We start from the raw sequence: 22489 nt of genomic DNA, 5'->3' as shown, positions 1-22489 counted from the left end.
TATAGATATATATATATATATACATATATACATATATATATACATATTTATATATAGTCATTTATATATAGTCCTACTATATCTCACCTATTAAATTTAATCAAATTGATTATAATTAATCATGACTATGGAAAATTATTATATTAGAATATCAAATATTTAATAATCTTGGAATTTTACCATTGCAAGAAAGAACTCAGTTAAAGTTCTAATCTTTCTGTCATTGTCAACTAACTAAGATTAACTATACTGGCATAAATAAATATATATTGGTTTGCCAAATGTCTTCAGATCTGCAAAGTGGAAGGAGGAGATCACTAAATAACATTTGATGCTTGTGGAAGCCATGACTTGTCGTGGGGTATTGTTTTCTCTTTGTTACCTCTAGTTTATGAACCTGCCTTTTTTTGCAGCTTTTTAGTGTGATTCTACCATCAGATGAACTTTCTTTATTGCGATTCTGCAAGTTGATGTTATCTTCTTAACAAGGACATTAGTAATATGCATGACTAATCATCCTCAATCGTGTAGGGTTCCATCTTTTTGTTGTGGTAGTGCTAGTGTTCAAGAACACACACAAGAGGAAAGCATGGATGCGTGCTCTTTAGGTTTTTATGTCTAGTTTTTTATTCCATTAATTGATGTACACATTAGAGACTCAATTCTCCACTAAGCTCTAGTGGAGTATGCACACTTGCCCATGATCTTGACAAGGTTGGTGTCATCTACATGTGCAGCTCTGTTTATATTGACATGATGAGTGCTCACTTTGTGTGTCTAAAGCTTCCCTAGCAAACAATTCAGCTTTAGTACACAAATTTGTCATTTACATAGCTTCCAAATCCACAAGATTAGAGATCAATTACACTTTGATTGTTGTGGGTGATCACCTGAACTTGATGGTACAAACGAATGGCTCAACTTGCTCAACGTTCACATTTGATTTGGTGGTCACTGGTTCCTGCATTATGCGATAGATAATGTGCAACAAGACAAGTGTAGTTTGAAGATGTTACAGACATAACCAGAATCCATGGAGCAGAAAAAGCATTGCCTCGATACAACTACTGAGTCTGATGCAACTCTGTAGCATCCTTTTCATGGGCAGTCACTTTAGGGTTACAAGTGCAGATGCAACTCTGTAGCATGAAAGTTCCTCAAAAATAAAAAACCAACTTCCAAAGATTAAAATGAAAACAGTTGTTGCATGGTGAGCAAGAATGCTCGACATTAGTCAGACAACTAAATACACATTTATAATCACTGCTTAATACCCTTAGGAATACTTATAATAGCAACTCCTATCTAATAGCATTGGCATCTGATGCACCTTAATTCCCATGGTACATATAACACCGGAAAAACTCTCCATCTAAAAGAATCTTTAGAATAGCATAAAGAGCTACGTTGATAACTTCTCTGTTCTGCTACACATTAGTAAGCAGCTCATATCGATCTTGTGTCTGTACAAATAACCATAAGCTAGCTGCCAAGGAAGCATCCTTTTCACTCTCTTGTTATTTAGAGATCATCACATGGTTCCATCTACAAATTGCAGGTCTGTCGCTAACCATTTTTGGGAGGATACTACCAAAAGCTCATGTGTAGCAAATACTTGTCTTCAGATATATATATACAACTTAATAGTAGAAGTTGGAATTATTCTGAACAGGTGCATCCTTGCAGAGCACTGAACGCACCTCCAAGATTGATCTGGGAGGTTCCAAATCTTGGTCTTGCAGCATGTTACCGAGTAGCTGTTGCATCTGAGATGCAAACGTGTCATCCAAAACCTGCACCATAGTTTGAAAGAACTAATAGTAAAACAATACTTATAGGTCCACAGATGTAGGTCATAACATTTGACAGACTTGTACATTAGAAAGTTGGCAGTTAAAAACCATGATGGTACTTACAGCAATTGCAACTCGTGAACCTTTATACCATGCCCTGTTCTCTTTCCTATTCTCCAGAAATTTAAGAACATCCTGTAACAAGAGACAGCATATCAATTATGTAAGCATACAATATGCAAACCATGAACAAGTCAGGAAGATTCCATGAAGCATTACCTGTCCCATCCTATCCCATAAGCCTCGACATGTTGCGACAAATACATGAACCTCAAATACTTTATGGAGGCTGTTGATGGTCTGAATTAGCTGATCCTTTAAGGGCTGCATTCTACTACGAATAACAGACTCCACCAGATCTTTCGAGTCTTGGATGATCTTCTTGAGCTTTGTCGTGTTTTGTGCTCGAGTCTGCACATACCAAACAATTCAATAAGTGTGATGAAAGTAACCGCATCAGTAAATTCTTTGCTTCAAAATGAAAGGATAAAATCACAAAAAGATGGTCATCATAAAGATATTAATACAAATAGCAATAAATTTATGGGACCATTTATTGTTTTTTCAATGAGAATGAGTGCAAGAATGAATTTGATAAATGTGAGTCACGACTCTGTTGCAGCAGTGGCATATATTAGATTTTCATTGTTTCTTTTCAAGACATTCTCCTGCACAATAAATATCTAATTGTTTTTAGCATCAACTTAACTAGTTGAACTTCACCCATAATGTCATTTCAAATTCACCAAGTTTCTCTACTAGAAAATAAAAAAAGCAGAAACAATACTCACATTCTCCATGAGCTTTTCTACTACTGCCTGCAAATAATTCCTGAACTTCGCTCTCAATGTCACAGTCACTTCGCTGAGGCATTCACCAGCAACCGCATTCCCACCATGAGGTATACAAGAACCCCATGATTTAAACTGCATTTCTATCTTGGGTCGTAAGACATCGAGCAACCTTTTCATGGTGTTCAAAAGAATCCCTAGCTGAAAATGATATACATAAATACTCAGTCCATAAAATAATGAGATCTTTTACACAACAAAGTGTGATGAGAGAACTCACATCATCAGGCACAGTATAAGGATAAACTGAATTTCGCTTAGCAAGTTTCTGAACATATTTGAGGCCAAATTTCTTTGGCATCATACTGTCCTTCAGTGGAGCCAATACATCTGCATACTGCTTCTCCAAAGCTTCAATCACTGCTTTCTCAATATCTGCAATAGCCTTTTTAATTGAAAAGGCAAAAAAGGTCAGTCTATAATTACGATGGAATCAGATGTCCAAAAGTAATGTTTAGACTTACAACTTCAAGATAAGAAGTGTACTCTGGCCAACGGCAGATGATGACCTCAAACTCATTCAATGTCTCTTTCAGTCGGTCATACATGTCATCCACAAAAGGAGTGGTCATATGTTGTGTACGAACTCCTGACCATTTTACCTGGTAATCAAATATCAGATGAACAAGAAACGTCAAGGGAAATGCTTAATACAAGTTCTAGAAACATCATACAGTATAGAAGCATGTAGTAATAATCAAAAGGAGATCTTAAAGAAGAGACAGAAGATATTTTTGAAGCACAACAATATATTGGCCTGACATGGAAAAAACAAGAAATTTCTTACAGAAAAAATAAAATAATCAATACATATTTAGATTACTAATTAGAAATGTGGTCATCAGCTGAAACATCAAGATTCTCAAAGCCATCAGCTAATGTCACACTACTTTATCAGTTCTAAACAAAAGCAGATGCTACAGGCATAAATTAGTTCAAAACAAAATATAAAAGATAACCACAATAAATGGAACACACTTAAATTGAAAGGAATTAAGAATGGGCATTTGATTCAATCAATGACATCAAACAGATGGATGAGTGGGTGAGGCAGAGACCAAGGCCAACAATTTGAATGGTTCTGTTTAACCAAGGCTCAATAGAAGTTCTTAGTGCGAAAAACTGTATCAGTGCAGTAAGTGCTTATTGTATAATGTAATATTAGACTTCTGTTCTGGCAGTTAAGGCCATCATCATTATCAAACATGTGAACTCAGTTTTTTCGTTGAAACAAGGCCCCTATAGATTCCTCAATTATATAGGCAAGTTCATCAGGAACAGTTGCGCAAAGAGAGATGGAGAAAAACTAAACAAAACAATAAATAGAGATTTAATGGCCTATAGTTTAGCTAATGTTATATTCCTTAGAAAACAATGGTAGGAAAGTGCACATAAATTCAGTACAATTTTAAAAAAATGTCAAAGCAACTTAAGATATTCAAGGTACCTTATCTAATTTGCAAGATTCAAGTAATGCAAGGCGTTTATCCTTTATCCATAACATGATATACAAGTGGAACAACTCTTTTGCATCAACACCACCTTTGACAGGACTGTGGAAGATAAAGACGTATAAGTCAAAGGCATATGAGGAAAGAAAGTAAAAAATATATAACAATAGCAAAATTTACCAGATATTCCAGCTACAGAGATCTTTTTGGAAATCTGCAGTTGCAATAACAAGATCTGCCACAGGTGGTGAAGGGCCACTAGGAGGGCATGCAACAAGAAAGGCCCGCAATCTACTATGGAGCTCAACATCATAAATGGATGCAGATAGATTTGGCAAGTCTAGAAAGCTGTAAGAGCAAGACAAACACATTGAATAGTTATAAATGTTAATCTGAAGAGCCAAGGCATTATATTAGTGATAAATACTTTGAATATGAATGAAAACTTAAGCTACAAAATTGTAAGAAAATAAAACTATCGACAGTTTGAATGCAGAAAGATGCAGAAAAACAAACTGATCAACATCTCAATACAAGACCAACAATAACACATTATTTCTATAACTTCAACTTAAATTAGATGTAGTCTTTATATGTTCTTGAAGTTCCTTGGTGCTTTTGTGGTAAACTACAACAACTGTCATGGGATTATAGCAACTTAAAAATTAGAGAGGGTATAATTACCAGAAACACAGGTTGATGTAATAGAAAAAAAACTGAGAAAGGAAAAATTAACCAACCTTGGAAGCACATGTTGATTATGGATTTCAATGTCAGTAAAAATTTCATTTCGGATATTGAAGCACAGCGTCCTCATCTTCTGATATGCGGTAGAAAAGCCAACAACATCCATCCTATTTGCTTCATTATTGCTTGCTATATACTCATCAGTTTCAAGCAAGTGTCTTCTTGATCTCTTCTTGGCAGCAGTCTGAAAAAATATATATTTTAATGAATGATAAAAGTTTCCAAACTGTAGTGCAGAAAGCACCATTTTGAACTATGTTTCCAGACCTGAAAATAACTGCATAGCTTCAGCTGTGCCTCTGGAGACAGTATATCATGAAGAAGTGTGAATAACTTCATAGCAGGTATCAATGCTGGTGCAGGAGACCCAGTGGCAGGCCTAAAAACTTCGGACATTCCCGAGGGTAAGGATTCATCCAAGGACTTGTAATTCTCAAATACCATAGCAAGAACTTGCTCAACTTGCTCCTGTGTTTCTCCTAGAATGCGGTTCTAATACAATGCAGACGATAGTTCGTGTCAATACACAGGCCACAAAATCATAACTCAAACTAATGAATCAGAAGCACAATGAAGCTAAACAAGAAGGAAAAATGGCCATATATATGTAACATAGTCATAAGACATGATTGATAAATAAAAATAATATTATATTAATAGTCTTGCCACAAGAATGCATTTATATCTGGAAACTGCAACCTAGTTGCAATTATCTCTGCACATCATAAAGAGCAATAAGCATTGGTGATAAAAAAAGCAGAATATTTCATCTTTTTTCATAAGAACAGCAAAAATATTCCACAACGTAGTGTAAAACTGATGTCAAAATGCCAAAACAAGCATAGTATATCTAGTAGTTTTCTAGAACATTTAAAAATGTGTAAAAGATTTATACTGTTTCCGTCCGAGAATTAAGAACTCGAAGCCAAAAAATAGATAGAACAAAAATTATTTAAAACAATATAATACATGTGATATGCATGAAACTCCAAAAGCTCAAATTTCGTTTCAAAAGATAATGCATTCGAGAGATATCGTTACAAGAGAAAGATAAAATCTGAAGGACAAATGCATTGTGTAAACAAATTACCTCTTGATGACTTAGTGAGTTTTTACTACGGCTCCTTAGAATCACAGGTAACAGCAGATCATGAACCAATGTGAGACAGTCAGCTGTAGGGGTTGCTACATCCATAACATAAGAAAGATACCTGGCAATATACAAACCTGAGTTAGCACAGATTCTAGTAAAAGATCCACTTAGAGATTTCCAAACTGAATATTGTTCCTTCTACCTAATTAGCAAATTCATGAGAAACAGGGAAAATTCCTCAACACCTCGAAGGGAGAGAAAAATAATGATATTCTATTCAAACATGCACAACATTTCAATTTGTATCTGGTCCAGATGCTGCTATTACTATGAATAGACTTTATTCTCCCTTCACCTTGCCCTTCCAGGCGGTCTTTCTAAATTTGCTGCATACTAGTCCATAAGAATGTTTGGTGGTTTACCCTCCTGCCAGTTCTTCTCTGCTGAAGTAGTTTAAGGCAGGAATTTAGTAATTCATTAGTGGAAAATGTCAAGTCTAAAAGTAAGCCATTTTTAATTTTCCAAATTTGTTCAGGTAATATCATGATAGCCAAGGCTTAAGGTTTATTTATCCTTGGGCAAAGTTTGTTTGCTTATGTAACAAAAATTGTGTAATAACAGTAAAATTGTTCTGTCAGCAGTTGTTTTAGTTTCAACTACACATCTAAAACTCCATGAAAGGAAACAACTTGTGTTGGTAATCATTTCCGTAATTCATGCATAACAAGTTCCTTTGCTGAAAATGTTCAAATCTAAAATCAGGAATTTAACACCAATTCTGATTTGGAGAATACTTTGACACTAAGACCTCCAGCAGATCATGAATAAAATTTGTTCCCTAAGTAAAAAATGTATTCTGTTTCTGCAACCCACAAAGCTGGAACTTACAGGAAAATAATTTCTCTCAGTACCTTAATTTCGTGTAAGCATCTGAAACCCCATAATATGAAGCAAATTCTGTTAGTAACCATTTCCATGGTCCATGCAGCATTAAGTTCCTTTGCTGGAATTGTTGAGCTTTCATTGCAACTTCCAGAACAATATCATATGCAACTGTTTCTGCAACAGAACCACACTGCAAGATACATGTAAAAAGCCATAATCTTTAGTAGCTAAAAGAAATAATAAAATGCAAGAACATCAAGGACCAAGGCATTCAGCAACCAAAAGAACAATGTAAGTCAAGTCAATGAACAAAGCAAGTTCTAGATCGTTATACCCCAGACAAGCGGGCACCAAAGTCCTAGCATCACATCTAAACTAATCATTTCCACCACATGGATGCAGGAAAAGATGACGTGCATCTTAGCAAGACACCACGCCCAATAACATGGATCGACTTTTGAATTAGTTTCAACCACTAACGCAATGAACATTACTTTTTTTTATTCTTCAACCCCAAGAAACCACATTTTCTGAAAAGTTAGTCCAGTCATCTCACCATTTTTCAAAGTTGCTGATGAGGAAAAGCAGGTCCAAATAACAGACAGATAACGTGTTGCTTTTGCATTTTCTTTCCTTGAGGATAATTGCTTTAGTCTGTCTTAGAGTTCCCTTAAACATCGACTGCTGGGTCTCTATCGATTTAATGTGTGGAAGTTGTCTTTTTACTCAATGCAGCATTTAGAAGAAAAAGAAATATACTTACAAATCTAGCTTTTGCAACAAGCATAAGAGGATGCACCAAAAAGTTTGTTGTTTAACCCTTATTGCTAAAAATAAAACTTATAGGAAGCTGTAAACAGCATTTTATATACCCATTAAAACCAGTAATCCTCTTGATCATTAAAAGCACGCATCTTGTCGATATTGCGAGCGACTAAGAACCTACTAATGAAATAACTAGCCTTAATACCTTTAAAGCACTGTTCTCATCAGGACTAGTCATGTAGTTTATGTGTAGTTGTATTCGGCCTACAAGTTCATGCTCTGGTTCACGATAAAGGGACCACCATCGAAGTTTGTCAGTCTGCGCGAAAGAAAATTACAGGTTCAGGAGGATAATTATTATGAAAGCTGGAAAATGTATATTAGTTTGAAATGGTACACATACAGGATCATCAGCAATGCAAGCAACTTGGACCAATACCCGCCCACATGACTTGCCTTTGGAATCATAGACATCAACAATTAAATCATCACCTATGCTATCAGGAAAGCTGTAGAGAACACAAATACTTCAGTATCTGCATTGATATCATAGAAAACTGGTAGGAGACCTTGTTCCAAAGAGAAGCAAACTAAGTGATTCAGCAAGGAATTTAATAAATACATATGTTTTCTTCTGAAGAATGAATGAATTACAATAAAAGAGATACATACAAGACATGTGTTTCACCCGATCCAGGTTGCATTCGAATACATTCCCCTTCAGGGGAACTTTTGAGCTTTAACTGACAAGAGTATGTTTCTGCAATAACCAACAATTCATTAGTAAGTATTGCTAGCACTTCACCTATTAACATGAAGTTAAAGTACGAACCTTGCATTACTTCATATGATGAACTGCTACTGCGCAAAGAAGTAACTCCAGTTTTAAGTAGGCCAGAAACTTGTTTAATATACTGAGCACTAGCATGCATATATGCCAAACTATGCCTCGAGAAAGAACTATTGGCTGGTAAACGAGGCATAACACGAACTTTACGAAGTGCTTCCCATCCCGATGAGAGAGTTGACTGCAGATTGGACATACGGTACTGAAGTGACTCTAGTTTGACCATTGGCAACCTCAAGGGTGAAAAACTGCATCCAGAAGGCATATCTAGTGCCATTCTGACCTTGCGAACTACATCATTAGAAAAAAATTGGATCAAATTGCAATGTCTACCTTTACATGTCAAGCAACACAGAGAACATACTTCAAAGGTTTTTGCCACATACAATAACCACAGGAAACCTTGAAGAAGACAACAAAGAAAATAAAAGCTTAAAGCATCAAATAAGTAGACAAAAATTCACACCTTGAACCTTCATCTTGCCTATAATCTTTTTAGGCTTTGGCCCAGCTCCTTCGCTAACAAGCTCTGGAGACCGTTTTGCCAAAAGCTCTTCCTCTGATTGTAGCAAAATTTGGCGCAAGCTACACAAAGATATAAAAAAGGAATGTATTAGGTATTCTTGTGCAAAATCAATACATTAAGCACACAAAGGAAACTGACAGCACAATAGAAACGAGAGAGATTTGACACAACAATCTAAATTAACTTCTCACATTCTCAAAGGTCCAATTTTTTGTTATAGATGCATATATCCCACATCAAAGAAAAGTTCATGACACAGAAACGAGTTTAGCATAATTTGAATCTTAATCATAAGTTGCTGTGACAAAAGAGTACATTATCTAGAAGTTTCCTTTTAAATGGTAAAATGGTTCAAAGAAAATATGGTGTGGCAATATGTAGGAAAAATAATTAGAAGGTGAAATTACCAAAATCTCATGCAAAATTGTGCATATTTTTTTTTACATTACTTGGGGAGTACAAATGATTGATTGACCTTTTTTATTTGAATCAGATATGTTCAATCATGGACAAGAAAAAGCTTTTGGGGTTATTTCCACACATTCAAAAATCACATACAGGCCTACAAAGGACACAGAATCATAATATACAATTTTTTCAACTGAAAAAATGCAGCAAAAAGGCCACCAGACAAAGCTACAACATCAACAAAAGGATCATAGCATATCAATCTTGCCCAGCAAAGGTCAATGCACATCGGATAATGATTGGCTTTAAATTAAATTTTGTAGAAACTAAAGAAAGAATTTGGCAATTCTGTCCTGTGGTATGGTGTGCAACAAATGGCAGATATCATATTGCAAAAAAAAGTTCACTAATCTGTCAAACTCATTTTACTGTTGATATTGGACCTCATCAAATTATGACTTGATGATCCTTCCGAACTCAAGGACAAAATCCAGGCAATGGAAGTGATCATGAGTTGTATTTTAAAATATATTTTCAGTTTTCTAGATGCACTTCCATTAAAATTTTGTCACTGTTCGATGGTGCTTCTAGGTTTGTATACTGACACATACTTGTTACAAAAGTCATACTTTTCATAAAAAATCTTATTTATTTTTTAAGTGATCAAGAATCATTTTAGAAAGTTCTGGAGATCCCTTATATAGACTTTGTGGAGTCACATATGTTCTAAAAAAAGAAAAGAAATTCACCCACAAGTATTCTAAGTTTACTTAAAGGTTAAGTCCAGATGACATCTATAAATAACAGCTTAAAAAACTGATTGCATGAGGTTTTGTAATTGATTATTAAATTATCACAACAGGTTTTCTAAATGACGAATCAAAAGAAATATTTATTTAAGTTAGGTGGAGAGTCCAGTCATTCTTCTCTTTCTCTTCCCTCAATTTCTTCTTTTATGCATGCTGATTTTCCAATTTAACTAATCTATTACTACAACTTTAATTTTAACTTTTGATCAGTTTTTTCCTCTCTTATCCAATCCAAAACAAATATCTTATATAATATCCTATCTCGCTCCTGTAACCTGCCAGCTTGTCTTGCTTTTCATATTTTTGAGATGTCAATGCAAATCCAATTCCAACAATTATCCTTCGTGATCAGTGAAGCTATACGTAAAGACAGTAATCCAAATATAATAAATAAAATTTTTATTATAATAAGCAGTTCTGAATGCCTATTTCATATTGCATGTCTTTCCTGTTAATGGAAACACCTGATGGAACTAGAATGCAGGATTTCTACATAATCATAACACAGAACATCTTCAAAGCACTAAAAATTGCAACAGGCTCACCTAAATGCATCTCGCAGAAGCGTGCATTCATTGTCCAAGAAAATGGGAGCTTCTATGCAACCTCTGGCCCATGAATGAAGGCATAGCCGAACACATGCATCATAAGCAATGACAGAATACCAAGGCCCTTGAACACTAAAATCAATTTTCAAGTGAGTTTAAAAGTTCATACTACATAGAACATTATGATAGAAGAATAACAATTTAGCAAAAACTCATTAACCATATTTCGGACATTCTTGGTCATTACAAATTCATAAATCCACAATAGAAATAATATTAATAGCATGGCAAATTGGTATACCTTGCATGAAAAGTTGGAATACGAGCAGGTAATAAGCTAGAGGATTTAGCAGCTTCTGGATTTGAAGTGCTCCTTTGTGGCAGACTGATTTTTTCGAATTCATGATAAACATATATTAGATCAGATGTGTATTTCTATAGAACAAATATTAACGGTTAAGAGTATTTAAAGACCTGGTGTTCTGTTCAGGCATATTGAATCTGGCATTACCACTCCGAGTTGACTCCTTCATTACAGTTGAACCATTTCCAGCAGAAGGATGAGGAGCAGAACAAGGTCTTGCAGCTGCCATTTGATCTGGAGCATCAGCTGTGTCCTGATCATAACAATGAATTGGAGGAGCACTTGGAACATCAGACAGACCACCCTGCAACAATTAATAGAATGAAAGCAATCAAATAAATATTTTCTTGTTCACAGCAGATGGAGACAAACACATAAAAATTGAATGAGAACATGGACACAACAGAAAAATAGAATCAAGATTATCACAGACACTACATTACTTCCAAGTTGAGCAATTGTAGAGAATTTGGAAGAAGTTACCGCTTCATGTCATATATTAGCCAAAAAAGACATCCATCGACATCTGAAGATACAACTGACTGAAATCATAAAAGTTTGTATGATGGTACAACTGAAGAATAACTTAAACACCTAGCAAAATAAAGTGAGCTTGCAAACAAATATTTGGTAAAATAGATAATGAAAAAAAGACAAAAAACAAGGTTAGATAAATGAATGGCAGTAATACCCATGTCAAAGGACAAAAAAAGTGCACAAGGCACTTTACATTGTAAGTTCTAGTGATGAAAAGATAGATAAGGCTCCTGTTCCCACTAAACCCATGTTGCATAGGTCATACTAGATTAACATTAATCCAAGGCCAGTCAGGGAAGTGAGTCTTGAATCTATTCGTAAGTATCTGAGAGCAAAGTTATGTCATTTTCTTCTTATGTTTCTGTTGTTGAAGGAAATCATATCAAGGAAGATTTCACTCTTTTTGCACATTTCGTGTGCAATTTGATAACTAGACCAACTCACTTCTATAAAACATCAGGTATCTCATTTTGTGTCTACTTTCGTATGCAGTCTGGTCTTCAGTAATTAATATAAGGTCTTCAGAAAGAACATGCTATCAACAAACTAACAAATTTTCCCAGCAGATACAGCTGCACATTCTTGTTCAGCTTATAGCTAATTAATTTTCAACATTATAATTGATATAATTGACAATCACTGAGAACTGAAATAAAAGAAAGAAAGGAGGCAAACCGCATCTGTCGTGTCATCACCAAAGGGAGCATGGCTGGAATAGCTCTTTGCATGAAAAACACCCCGTGAAGCTACATCAAACTTATTTGGCACCACATTCAGACCTTCCCTGGAAGAAGCTTCGTGAGTGTAACTATGGGCACTGTAGCCTACTTTTGAAGGCACACCAATGGTTTCTGCATTGTCATTTGCAGCTCCTCTCAAGGGGACATTACGTGAAGAGCTCTCGCCTCTCAAAGATGCAGTGACACTGTCATTCTGCCTCTCTATCTGACTTGAGAAATCTGAGCTCCCTCCAGAATCCGACAGCCCATCTTCCTCATCCTCCTCTTTCATATAGCCGTTAGAATGAACTGGCTTCCTCATCTGCGGTGCCTGTTTCCGAATGGTATCCACTGACGAGCTAATGTCTGAGTACCCATCACTAGAGTAATAATGCTGAACTGATCCCAGACCAGCATACCGATTGCCAATTCCAGCTGCTGGGAACGCTCCACCGGGGAATCTCTGACCCGAGATCTCATCCTGGGGGGACGAATCGGCAGAGTGCCGACCGTAGGTCTCCACCTCGGTATCGGATGACTCATCCATGTCGGAGCCGGACTCGCTACCATCGCGAGTCGGGAGGGTGCGAGACATCGGGATCGCGCCCAGCGGCAAGTGCCCGCTGCGAAATTTCTCCGGAGGTGGGATCCCGAGCCCCCGCCCGCCATTCCGGAGGCCGCGGAGGGGGTCAATTCGGTGCTGCGCGCTCGTGGCAGACGAGAGGCCCTAAACATTGTACCAAAATCAGCACAAAATCATCAACGTTCAGGAGATCGCAGAAAGAGATGAAATTGGCGATGGTCACCTCACGAACCCAACGGACGTCGCCGGGAGCAAGCCCTTCGGTGAACATGGCCGCAAGATTGCGATGACAAAACTCTCCTCCTTGTGCCTGAGAGGTTTCCAACAACAACTATACACTTATTTCCGGTTTCATCAAAGAAAAGATTCAGAGAGAAGAAAGCAGAAAAATAGAAACAAAATCAATTATTCAGATGAACTCCCAAGAACATAACAATCAAATGTCTTACAGAAATTCCAAAAGAAGGACGAATAATAACTTGCTTTACCAAGAAGAGCACCAAGAGGGACTCAAGAAATCACATAAAATGGGAAAGAAATAGAAGGGAAAACGCGGACTTGAACTGAAGCGAGAGAGTTTGGGATCGCTACACTACATAAAATCTACGGATTTTGCTGAAGAAATAGAAAGATTTGTGACAAAATCGAGGTATAGGAATATTGAGCGACGCGAGAGGGGAGGAAGGGAAGGGGGAAGTACGCATATCGACTGCGATTTAGTGACCTTTTCATTATTCTTTTGCCCCTTGTTAAAATTATTCTTACCCACTCAGACTTACCCGCAGTTACCTACCTTACTCGAATCCGCCTGGGTTCCAATGGGAAGTCCAACGGTTTCTCCAATCACATGAGACCACGTGGTAGGTAGGTGTACATCGGTCGTCGATGAGCGTTGGGAAAGGTACGGCTCCAAATCGCTAACGCCGTTACCTGGGGGATGCCAACGGGAAGCTGACATGACGGGCGGTGCCGTCGGCTCCGTTATGGTCGAACGTTGGAGAGAGCAAAAGTAATTTTCCTTCCGATTCTTACGAACCCATGCATCCACCTGAATTTTAATTAGTCAACCAATTGGGGCCCAAATTTAGGAAAGCCCGGCGTCTGCGCAACATCCGGACTCGACGCAGCTGACGGTTTATCCGACGGCAAAATGATTGGTTCTAGTGGACACGTGGAAAGTGATGATGGGTATTTGAAGGATCATCTCTAGAGGGGCAGTGGAGCGAGGCAGGTCCCATGTGCTCCCCGAGTACGACGTGGCCCACCGCCCACTTCGCCCACTTCTTTCACCAAACCGGAGCTTCGAATATTTCAATACAATGACGACATTACCCTCATACATTCAGCCCAATTACCCGAGAGGAGTGGAGGACGCCACTGACGCCGTCGCTCTCCACGTGATGGGCCCTCCGTGTGAGTCTTCTTCACAGGAAGAGATATATATGATCCGAGAGGTTTCCAAGTCACAGAACGGTGTAGAGACTCACACGGAGTGTTGCTTATGTGTTAAGCAACGAGCGGCGGCATATGCGGGCGGGCATCAAGCTGCCGGTTTTGCACGTTATGAGTGAAGAACGCCATCAAAAAAGGAAGAGGAAAAAGGCTGTCATTGATGGCTTTCAGCAGTCACAGCCATAGAATCTGAGTGTTTTCTGCACACTGAGAGTGTTAATTAGCATATGGAGAGGATTTAATTCCTATTATAGATTCTGACCATTATTTGATATGTTTAGCTTGATTTCCTTCACATTTGATGCATGCACACTTGTCATGCAATCAGTACTGGATGAGGCAATTCAATTCTGGTGCAGTGATCTTAATGCTTGCAGCAGCAAGTGATTCAGTGTACATGAACCAAATTTAGCCCCTACACACACACCAATTATCATGATTTAAAAGTCAGCGTTCCTGTAGATTTAAAATATAAATCTAACATATATAAATCAAATCCAAGACCCAATGCCTGTCAGCTTTGGTCAATCAATTTAAAGCTACAAAGTTCCTACGCGAGCCCCACATGTTCCGCCTACAAAAAAATTGGAGCCGATGAGTCGATGCTTAGTAGACTGCATGCAGCACAAAAGAAGGATGAAGGACAGCACTGTGCGGGATTTGTGCTTAAGGCCACACCCAAAGCATCCCGGAAAAGGGTCACTCTCCTGTAGAATATTTGAAAAGGCAGCCATAGCCTGCACGCGCTTCTTCTTCTTCTTCTTCTTCTTCTTCTCCATCAGCAAACACCCAACCAAGCACTCATCATCTTCTTCGTTTCCCTGAGCACAGGACAATTTGGACAATGTTCCGATTAATTATTGCATGGGTTTTGTATCCATGCAGACAAACGACAAGATGGTGCAGCCGATTCATTCGAGAAAAAGAAGGCTTCGCCAACTCAAACATTTGAACTTTGGGGAGCTGATACAGGCTGAGTATGAACAACAGCATGTGTTCCCATCAGTTTTTGCCGAGTTATGATGGTGAAATGTTTGGTTTGACTGAGTGTGATTGGTCCCTGTCTTTGTCGAGGTGAACGAGACAGCGAGACTTGGGACATTTTGAATTCGAAGTTGATGATTTGGGGAGCCCATTTTAATAGTATTGTCTGTTTGTTTCCTACCAACAAGTCAAGCTCACACATTATTTATGTCATTTATATTGGCAGCTAAATACATTGAGATCATTCGTGCAGAATGAGAGATAATAATTGTAACGTCTAAATTTATCTCATATCAGAAATGAATAAAATTAAGATTGATTTATATTAATCTGAGAAGTATATTATTATTAAATTTAATTTAAATATTTTGATCAATAGATTGAATCAAATGAATTTGATATATCAATTAAATATCGTAACTTTCCGATTTATCTCATCGGGCTATTTGTATTGCCTAAAAGAAAAAAGTTTATGTTATTTGTTTATTTTTTTCTCTCCTTTATGTTAATGCTTTTTATATTTTCATGCAAATTTATATTTGATAAATGTCATTAAGATCCAAAACATTTACTGATTTGCTCACCGAATGATAGATTAATTTTCATCATAAATATTTATTCTTCTTGTTTTCATTATTCTCTTATTTTTTAATCATATATTGACGCATCTTCTTAGCATCTTGCACAAGAGAATATTTATCTTATATGTGATAGTATAAAAAAATTTATTTATTAAAAATATAATTATGTTAGATTTATTGATTAAATCCGATGCAATGTGGGTTTAAATTCTAACATAGGTAGTACGTTTTAAGTGAATATTTTTTAAGATAGATAGCATACAATACAATGATCGATATGTCAAACGAAATAGCGTTAATATATCCAATGGGATCCTTTCATAGTTAAACCCAAGATTAATCAAAATAATAAAAGGATAATATAAAAAAAAAATTAAAAAGGTTTGGAGAAACCCATCACATTATTTTTCTTGGCCATTTGGGTTTTTTTTTTTTAGTATATTCTTCTTCTTACATAAAAATTTAAGTTTTATTTTCCTTAGTTGTTTATGTTCAAGAAACAATTTATACTACCCACAAAATAGAATTATTATTTTTTATAAAAAAATTATATATTTTATCGATAATAAAATATCAGTATAATCAAGACTTATGATTTTATTATTATTATTATTATTATTATTATTTCTTACCTTCTCTTTTGCGTTCAAGTATGCAATCGACGTGTGCATTATTAGTGTATGAAACTTGGCACCGCTCCTTTGAATTCTTTTTCTCTTCTTCCTTCTCATGTTCTCATGGAAGACAACTAAAGTAGGTTTCAAGAGAAGGCTGGATGTTAAGCTCGGCCCAAGCTTTAGAATGGGTGGCAGATTGCAATAGTTCGCAGTGATTCGATTTTGATCAGTAATGCTCCTAAATATTATTGTCATAGCTTCACTCCACCGTGCTCTTCTGTTCTTCCCATTTGTCGTATATCGTCTGAAAAATAGCCCTGCGAATGCACTGTTCAGATAACGTTTGATACTTCGAAGCGAGCTGCAAATGCTTTCGAGCATCTGTGGACGTATCTGTGATGATCTTGTAATCACTACAATCCTTTCAGGTGTAAGGCAAAAAGAATGAACTTAGAAGCTTGCAGGGGTCCATGTCTTAGTGTAAAGAAATACCCAAGACTGGAATGCAAAGGGAACTGTAGAATTCACTCTATGTTCTGATAAGCTGAGAGATGTCGTCATGGGAGGGGAGAGGAGATGACTAAACGAGGGAGGAAACAACGTATAGAAAGTGCACCGTGACGATCCCATGTTTGGACCAGGGAGCAAGTTTGTTCTTTTACAGAAGATGTGGAGAATGATACGGTGGCTTTAGTGACACCAACCTTTGACGCGAAGCTACCTGTTGCCTGTCTCGATAGGAGAGATGACGGAACAATGCATAAAACGTGTAAGGTGATAATCCCCTATTTGGCGAGCATGTTTATTCTTTTATAGAAGACACGGAGAATGATACGGTGGCTCTATCGACGTTACCCTTTAACACGAAGCTAAAGGGAAACTACCTATTATGACGTCGAAATAGAAGGAGAACGATATAAGTATATCTCTAATGGTAATAGGCCATGATCTCCTGTTTGATCTCGATAGGAATCAGGTTTGTTCTCTTAATAGAAGACGTAGAGAGTGATATGATGACTCTACCGACGTCACCATTTGATGCGAAACCTATCACCTGCCTAGGTAGAGATAAGCGAGTTGTATCGAGATCATCCACACCAACGATAAAGAACGGCATGATTAGATAATGATGTCTCTTTTTTTAATTTATCGTTCGTGATAAAAATATATTATTTTTATAATTTTATCAACTTATTAATATAATAATAATATATTTAATGGTTTTTTTAATTATGTAAAGTGATAGAGCATATTATAATAAATAATAGATTAATTACAAAGATATACTTTTTTTGATACGATTACAAAATAGGGTCAAACCTTATCCATTGATTCAACACATGAAAAATGAGAAAGGAATGACCTTATCTCTTTGTAAGTGTTTGTAGGCCATAGGGGAAGATACTGCTTTGAGAAGGCCAAACATCACCATCTAATCATGAGAAGATATAGCATTAAACATTTTTGAATAAAAAATATATTATATTATAAAAATAGGAACATTCTGCTATAAAGCTCGAAATCGGAGGTTTTTATTAACGAATAATCGAAAAAACATCACATGGATAATTTGTCGGGCCAAAGAAGAAATTGGTAGACAAATCTAATTCTTAAGCTATATTTTAAATAGAAATCGTACACTATATTTATCATTTTTTTCTTCCCATTAATCCTTATTATTCCCCATCGTTTCACTCTTTACTGACTTCTTATAGCGGTAAAACATCCTTATGCTCACCACCGCTTCCGGGCACCACTTCGAACACTTTCTCTAGATCCCCCGAGGCATGTTAATCGTAAACCATGTAAATGCCACTTTCTATTGGTTCAGAACTGCGGGTCCATCACTAATACCATTATATGCGGTCAAAATTATCCCTCTCTTGTGGCTGGGCCGAGGTACAGGATGTAAAACAAAAAAAAACCCCTAAAATTTAGCGGCCCCCAATCCTACGAAATCCTTCGCCGCATCAGTCACATCGTCCGGCTGGCTAAGGGCGCAGCTCTCGTCCACGTGCTAATGTGACGAGTAATAGATACGAGAAAGCGCATCACCCTTAATACTTGCTCATGGAAGTGTTGATCTTCTGACACTGGAGCACGTAGACTTCGGCGCGTGCGGTTTACTAGGGTAGTAGTTTTTGCCAGAGGATAATAATTAAAAGGAAATAAATGGAGGGCAGAGAAAGGAGAGAAGAAAGCCCCGAAATAAAAATCTCGCCTTTCCTCTCGTCTTCGCCGCTGCTACTGCTGCTTCTTCCGTGGTGGGGGTGGTGTGCGATGGATTCCTCCAGCGAGACGCTCACCCGGGAGCAGTTCGTGTACCTGGCCAAGCTTGCGGAGCAGGCGGAGCGCTACGACGAGATGGCTGGCTTCATGGAGAGGCTGGCGCGGGAGCACACGCCGTCCTCCGGCGAGCTCACCGTCGAGGAACGCAACCTATGTTCCGTCGCGTACAAGAACCTCGTCGGTGGCCGCCGCGCCTCCTGGCGGATCATCTCCTCCATCGAGCAGAAGGAGGAGGGCCGCAGAAACGAGGATCATACCGCCCACGCTCGGGCCTACCGCTCCCGCGTCGAGGCCGAACTCTCGAACATCTGCGGCCGGATCCTCGCGCTGCTCGACTCCCACCTCGTCCCTTCCGCTGCCACCAGCGAGTCCAATGTCTTCTACCTCAAGATGAAGGGTGATTACCACCGCTATATCGCCGAGTTCAAGGCCGGGGAGGAGCGGAAGGCCGCGGCCGACGACACCATGAGCGCGTACAAAGCCGCTCAGGTTGTTTGGCCTTCCACACTGTTGTTCGATCAAATCGTTTTCTTGTAATATTCTTTTCCTCCCTCCATTTTTAGCATCTGTCATTACAAAAAAGGGAAGAAAACAGAGATAAGCTTGTTGAAAAAGGTTCGTATCATACTCTCTTAGGGTGAGAATTACTTTCTCGATCTTAAAACACGTTAAAGTAAATGCAGGATTTAGTAAATCCATTATTTTGGCGTTCCATTACATGATCATAATATTTAATCCCTTATGTGTAGCCTCAATACAATAAATGCAGGATTTAGCATGGATCTAGCAACTTTGTTGGATTGATTAGCCAGGTTCTTTTTGTGATTGTGTTACTGTCATATCTCTTCTTCTGCTATTATTCTAGGTTGTGGTCATTACTTGGCGTTCATGTTATCATATTACTTGTCTTTTGTGTTTATTATCTTGTTATCAACGATTTTGATGAGTTTGTTTGTTCTTGAATTTATTTATATATTTTCTGTACAGGATATTGCACTTGCAGATCTTCCACCAACACATCCTATAAGGTTGGGCTTGGCTCTTAACTTTTCGGTGTTCTACTACGAGATCCTGAATTCTTCAGAGAGGGCTTGTAGCATGGCAAAACAGGTTTTCTTCTTCTTTGTGTTGTTATTATTAGCTGAAAAAAAGATCCTTTTATTTACACATTTGTTCATTTAACTGCAAAGAATTAAACTTTTGGTGGTTTGTAAGTTGTTGAATTCAAAGTGCCACTTTCTCGAGGTGATACTTGTTCAGAATTAAACTTAGTTTCCGCATAGTTACCCATCAGGTGATGGAAAACAGTGCCTTGGCATGTCAAATTTATGCTTTGGCGAAACAATTTAATGCAACGACTGACTTGAGATAACCAAATTCATAAGTTTAGAGTCAATAGATAAGGTTGTTTATAAGTTGCGGAAATAAGAAATAGACTAGGAATTGGAAGTTGTTTAGCATAGTGATGATAACTTCCCTGAAAAAAGTAGCCAAATAGACCAATTACTGCCTCTAGCATTTCAATCATTTTGGCAGGCATGTAGATGAGGTTAACCTTTTTTTTTTTTTCCTTTTTCTGATTGGTAGTGGCCCTATCCTTATTGCTTGAAAAGGATAAGGAATTAGGGAACACAAACAGTCTTCTATTTTGATTTCTTTTCTGCCTTTTTTCTTTGGTTAAAGCTGTATCTTAATGAACCTTGGTGAGGTACAAATTGTGCTTCAAGACGGGTGCAAATAGAAGGAAGGTCGAAAAGCATGTTGTTGCCTTACCATTTTTTCTGACATTTCATGGGAGGTCCAGATCAATTGCTATTCTGTGCCTGATTGTTTGATAGAATTGTCAAGGTGGCTTCTGCTACTAAGCAAATGGTCGATCAATTTGTTTTGAGCAAAAACAAACAAAGAAAATGAATTTGGTAATGAACTACTTGACAAGGAAACCAAGAAGAAAAGAGGTTTGTTCCCCGTCAATACTTGAGCACAAATGACTCTCTAGGCCCTTATAGGGGAAATATGATAAGTGAGGCACTCACTATCTGGAGAAATTGGTAAGGTTTTTTTGCATTGCAGTTTTAAAAGCCACAATGGTTTTTTGCTACACTTAAGGATGATGCACGTATTTGAAATCCGGCTATTATGAAGTTAAAGATTGTTTAGGGGCATTTGGTACCTGACAGTATAACGGAGAATTTTAAGGAAGTTCAACATGCACTGCACCTTCATGAATGTATATATCTAGGACTAAGTATGTATCAGTTCGCTAATTCTGGGGGCATCACTGATGCTTATCCGTTCTAAGTGCCTGAATGTATTTCCCTTTTTCTCAAATGAAAGATCCTTCAAGTTGTCGATGCAGAAAATTCAAGAGGGATGCACCAAGTGGCTACTGATCAAGAGAGGCTCGTTTCATCTGTAACCTTGGTTGTTGACACACCCAATTTAAGGAAGTTGAAATATCTCTATGATAAAGAATGTCGGTGCCAAGATTCGGTGTACTTTTTTCACCATGATTATAGCTAGAGTGATCTAATGATGGTCACATTATCATCACTACAAATAAGATGTCTGCAGCCTGCTGGCAAACATTCATAATTTGGTGATGTTGATGCTTATGGCTCATTCGTGCAGGCATTCGAGGAGGCTATCGCAGAATTAGACAGTTTGGGTGAAGAATCTTACAAGGATAGTGCCCTCATCATGCAGCTGCTACGCGACAATCTTACTCTTTGGACTTCTGATGCACAGGTTAGTAGTTAGGCTCTCTAGTCATAGATATAACCTGTGAAGCCTGTTGGTAATGATAGTTCCTGTATTGTGCAGGAACAAATTGATGAAGCCTAGGAGGAACAGAGCATTAGAGGAGGCCTTGAATGTCATGTATCCATGGCTGAATCTGGTCAAGCAAGCACCACTTTTACACTGAAGACTATATAATAATAGATAGTCTCAAGACCTTTGGTATCTTATTTGCAATCCTTGTAGGTTGTTCATGTGATCTTGTTCCATCTCTTTCTTCTATGAATGTTACTGGGCTCTTTTGTTTTCTCTGTCTAAATGGAATCAAGAAGTCTGATCCATGAACATGGTGAAAGGGATTATACGAGATACTGTGTCATTGTTACACCATCAAAAAGTGCACGTCACATGAAAAGGCGATAAGATTTCTGCTCTCCCTCGGAGTTTGGGCATGCGGGGAAAGGTGGCCTCCCACACTGCCGCGTGGATGCCTTTGATGTGTTCGTGGTAATGCCGCTAAAACAATCCTCCTCCATTGTAGCCTGGCGATGTGCACATAAAGACGCACAGGAGCGCCGGGGCTGCCTCAGCCACTGCGTCCATTTTGACCTCCACTTGACCCCTTCTCTACATGGGGTTCCGAAGGTGCCTCCAAAACCATCGATCCCAATCCTTCCCTTAATCTCGACGGTTCGTCCTATCTGATCATATCTTGTAGTTAGAATTACCGACGGTTGGGATTGAAAGAAAGAATGGGACCAACGGTTCGGAGAGTCCGTTGGTAACTCACTATGAACGGGTTGATGCAAGTCATGTTGGTACAATCTATTAGCTTAATATT

The 22489-nt window shown here is 37.9% G+C and overlaps 2 protein-coding genes across 2 annotated transcripts; one reads left to right on the top strand and one right to left on the bottom strand.

Moving 5' to 3' along the window:
- Nucleotides 1-1055: 1055 nt before the first annotated feature.
- LOC135617914 (uncharacterized) lies at nucleotides 1056-13665 on the bottom strand. Its single transcript, XM_065118681.1, has 23 exons — nucleotides 13436-13665; nucleotides 13210-13296; nucleotides 12360-13130; nucleotides 11258-11451; nucleotides 11085-11168; nucleotides 10781-10915; nucleotides 8959-9077; nucleotides 8478-8783; nucleotides 8318-8405; nucleotides 8049-8154; nucleotides 7851-7964; nucleotides 6907-7070; nucleotides 5993-6113; nucleotides 5170-5394; nucleotides 4896-5086; nucleotides 4336-4503; nucleotides 4152-4257; nucleotides 3169-3306; nucleotides 2925-3089; nucleotides 2645-2845; nucleotides 2073-2264; nucleotides 1917-1988; nucleotides 1056-1793 (listed from the first exon to the last, which is right to left on the bottom strand). Exons 2-23 carry the CDS (start codon nucleotides 13255-13257, stop codon nucleotides 1641-1643), a joined length of 3861 nt encoding a protein of 1286 aa, XP_064974753.1. The 5' UTR covers nucleotides 13258-13296; nucleotides 13436-13665; the 3' UTR covers nucleotides 1056-1640.
- A 5140-nt stretch (nucleotides 13666-18805) lies between these two features.
- Nucleotides 18806-22015, top strand: LOC135617911 (14-3-3-like protein G-BOX factor 14 kappa). Its single transcript, XM_065118670.1, has 4 exons — nucleotides 18806-19398; nucleotides 19897-20019; nucleotides 21541-21657; nucleotides 21733-22015. Exons 1-4 carry the CDS (start codon nucleotides 18901-18903, stop codon nucleotides 21751-21753), a joined length of 759 nt encoding a protein of 252 aa, XP_064974742.1. The 5' UTR covers nucleotides 18806-18900; the 3' UTR covers nucleotides 21754-22015.
- The last annotated feature ends 474 nt before the right edge of the window (nucleotides 22016-22489 follow it).

This window comes from Musa acuminata, chromosome BXJ1-3, assembly GCF_036884655.1.
Source record: "Musa acuminata AAA Group cultivar baxijiao chromosome BXJ1-3, Cavendish_Baxijiao_AAA, whole genome shotgun sequence".
Classification (NCBI taxonomy): Eukaryota; Viridiplantae; Streptophyta; class Magnoliopsida; order Zingiberales; family Musaceae; genus Musa; species Musa acuminata.
Note: the sequence above shows the minus strand (reverse complement) of the source record. Positions and strands in the feature narration are given on the sequence as shown.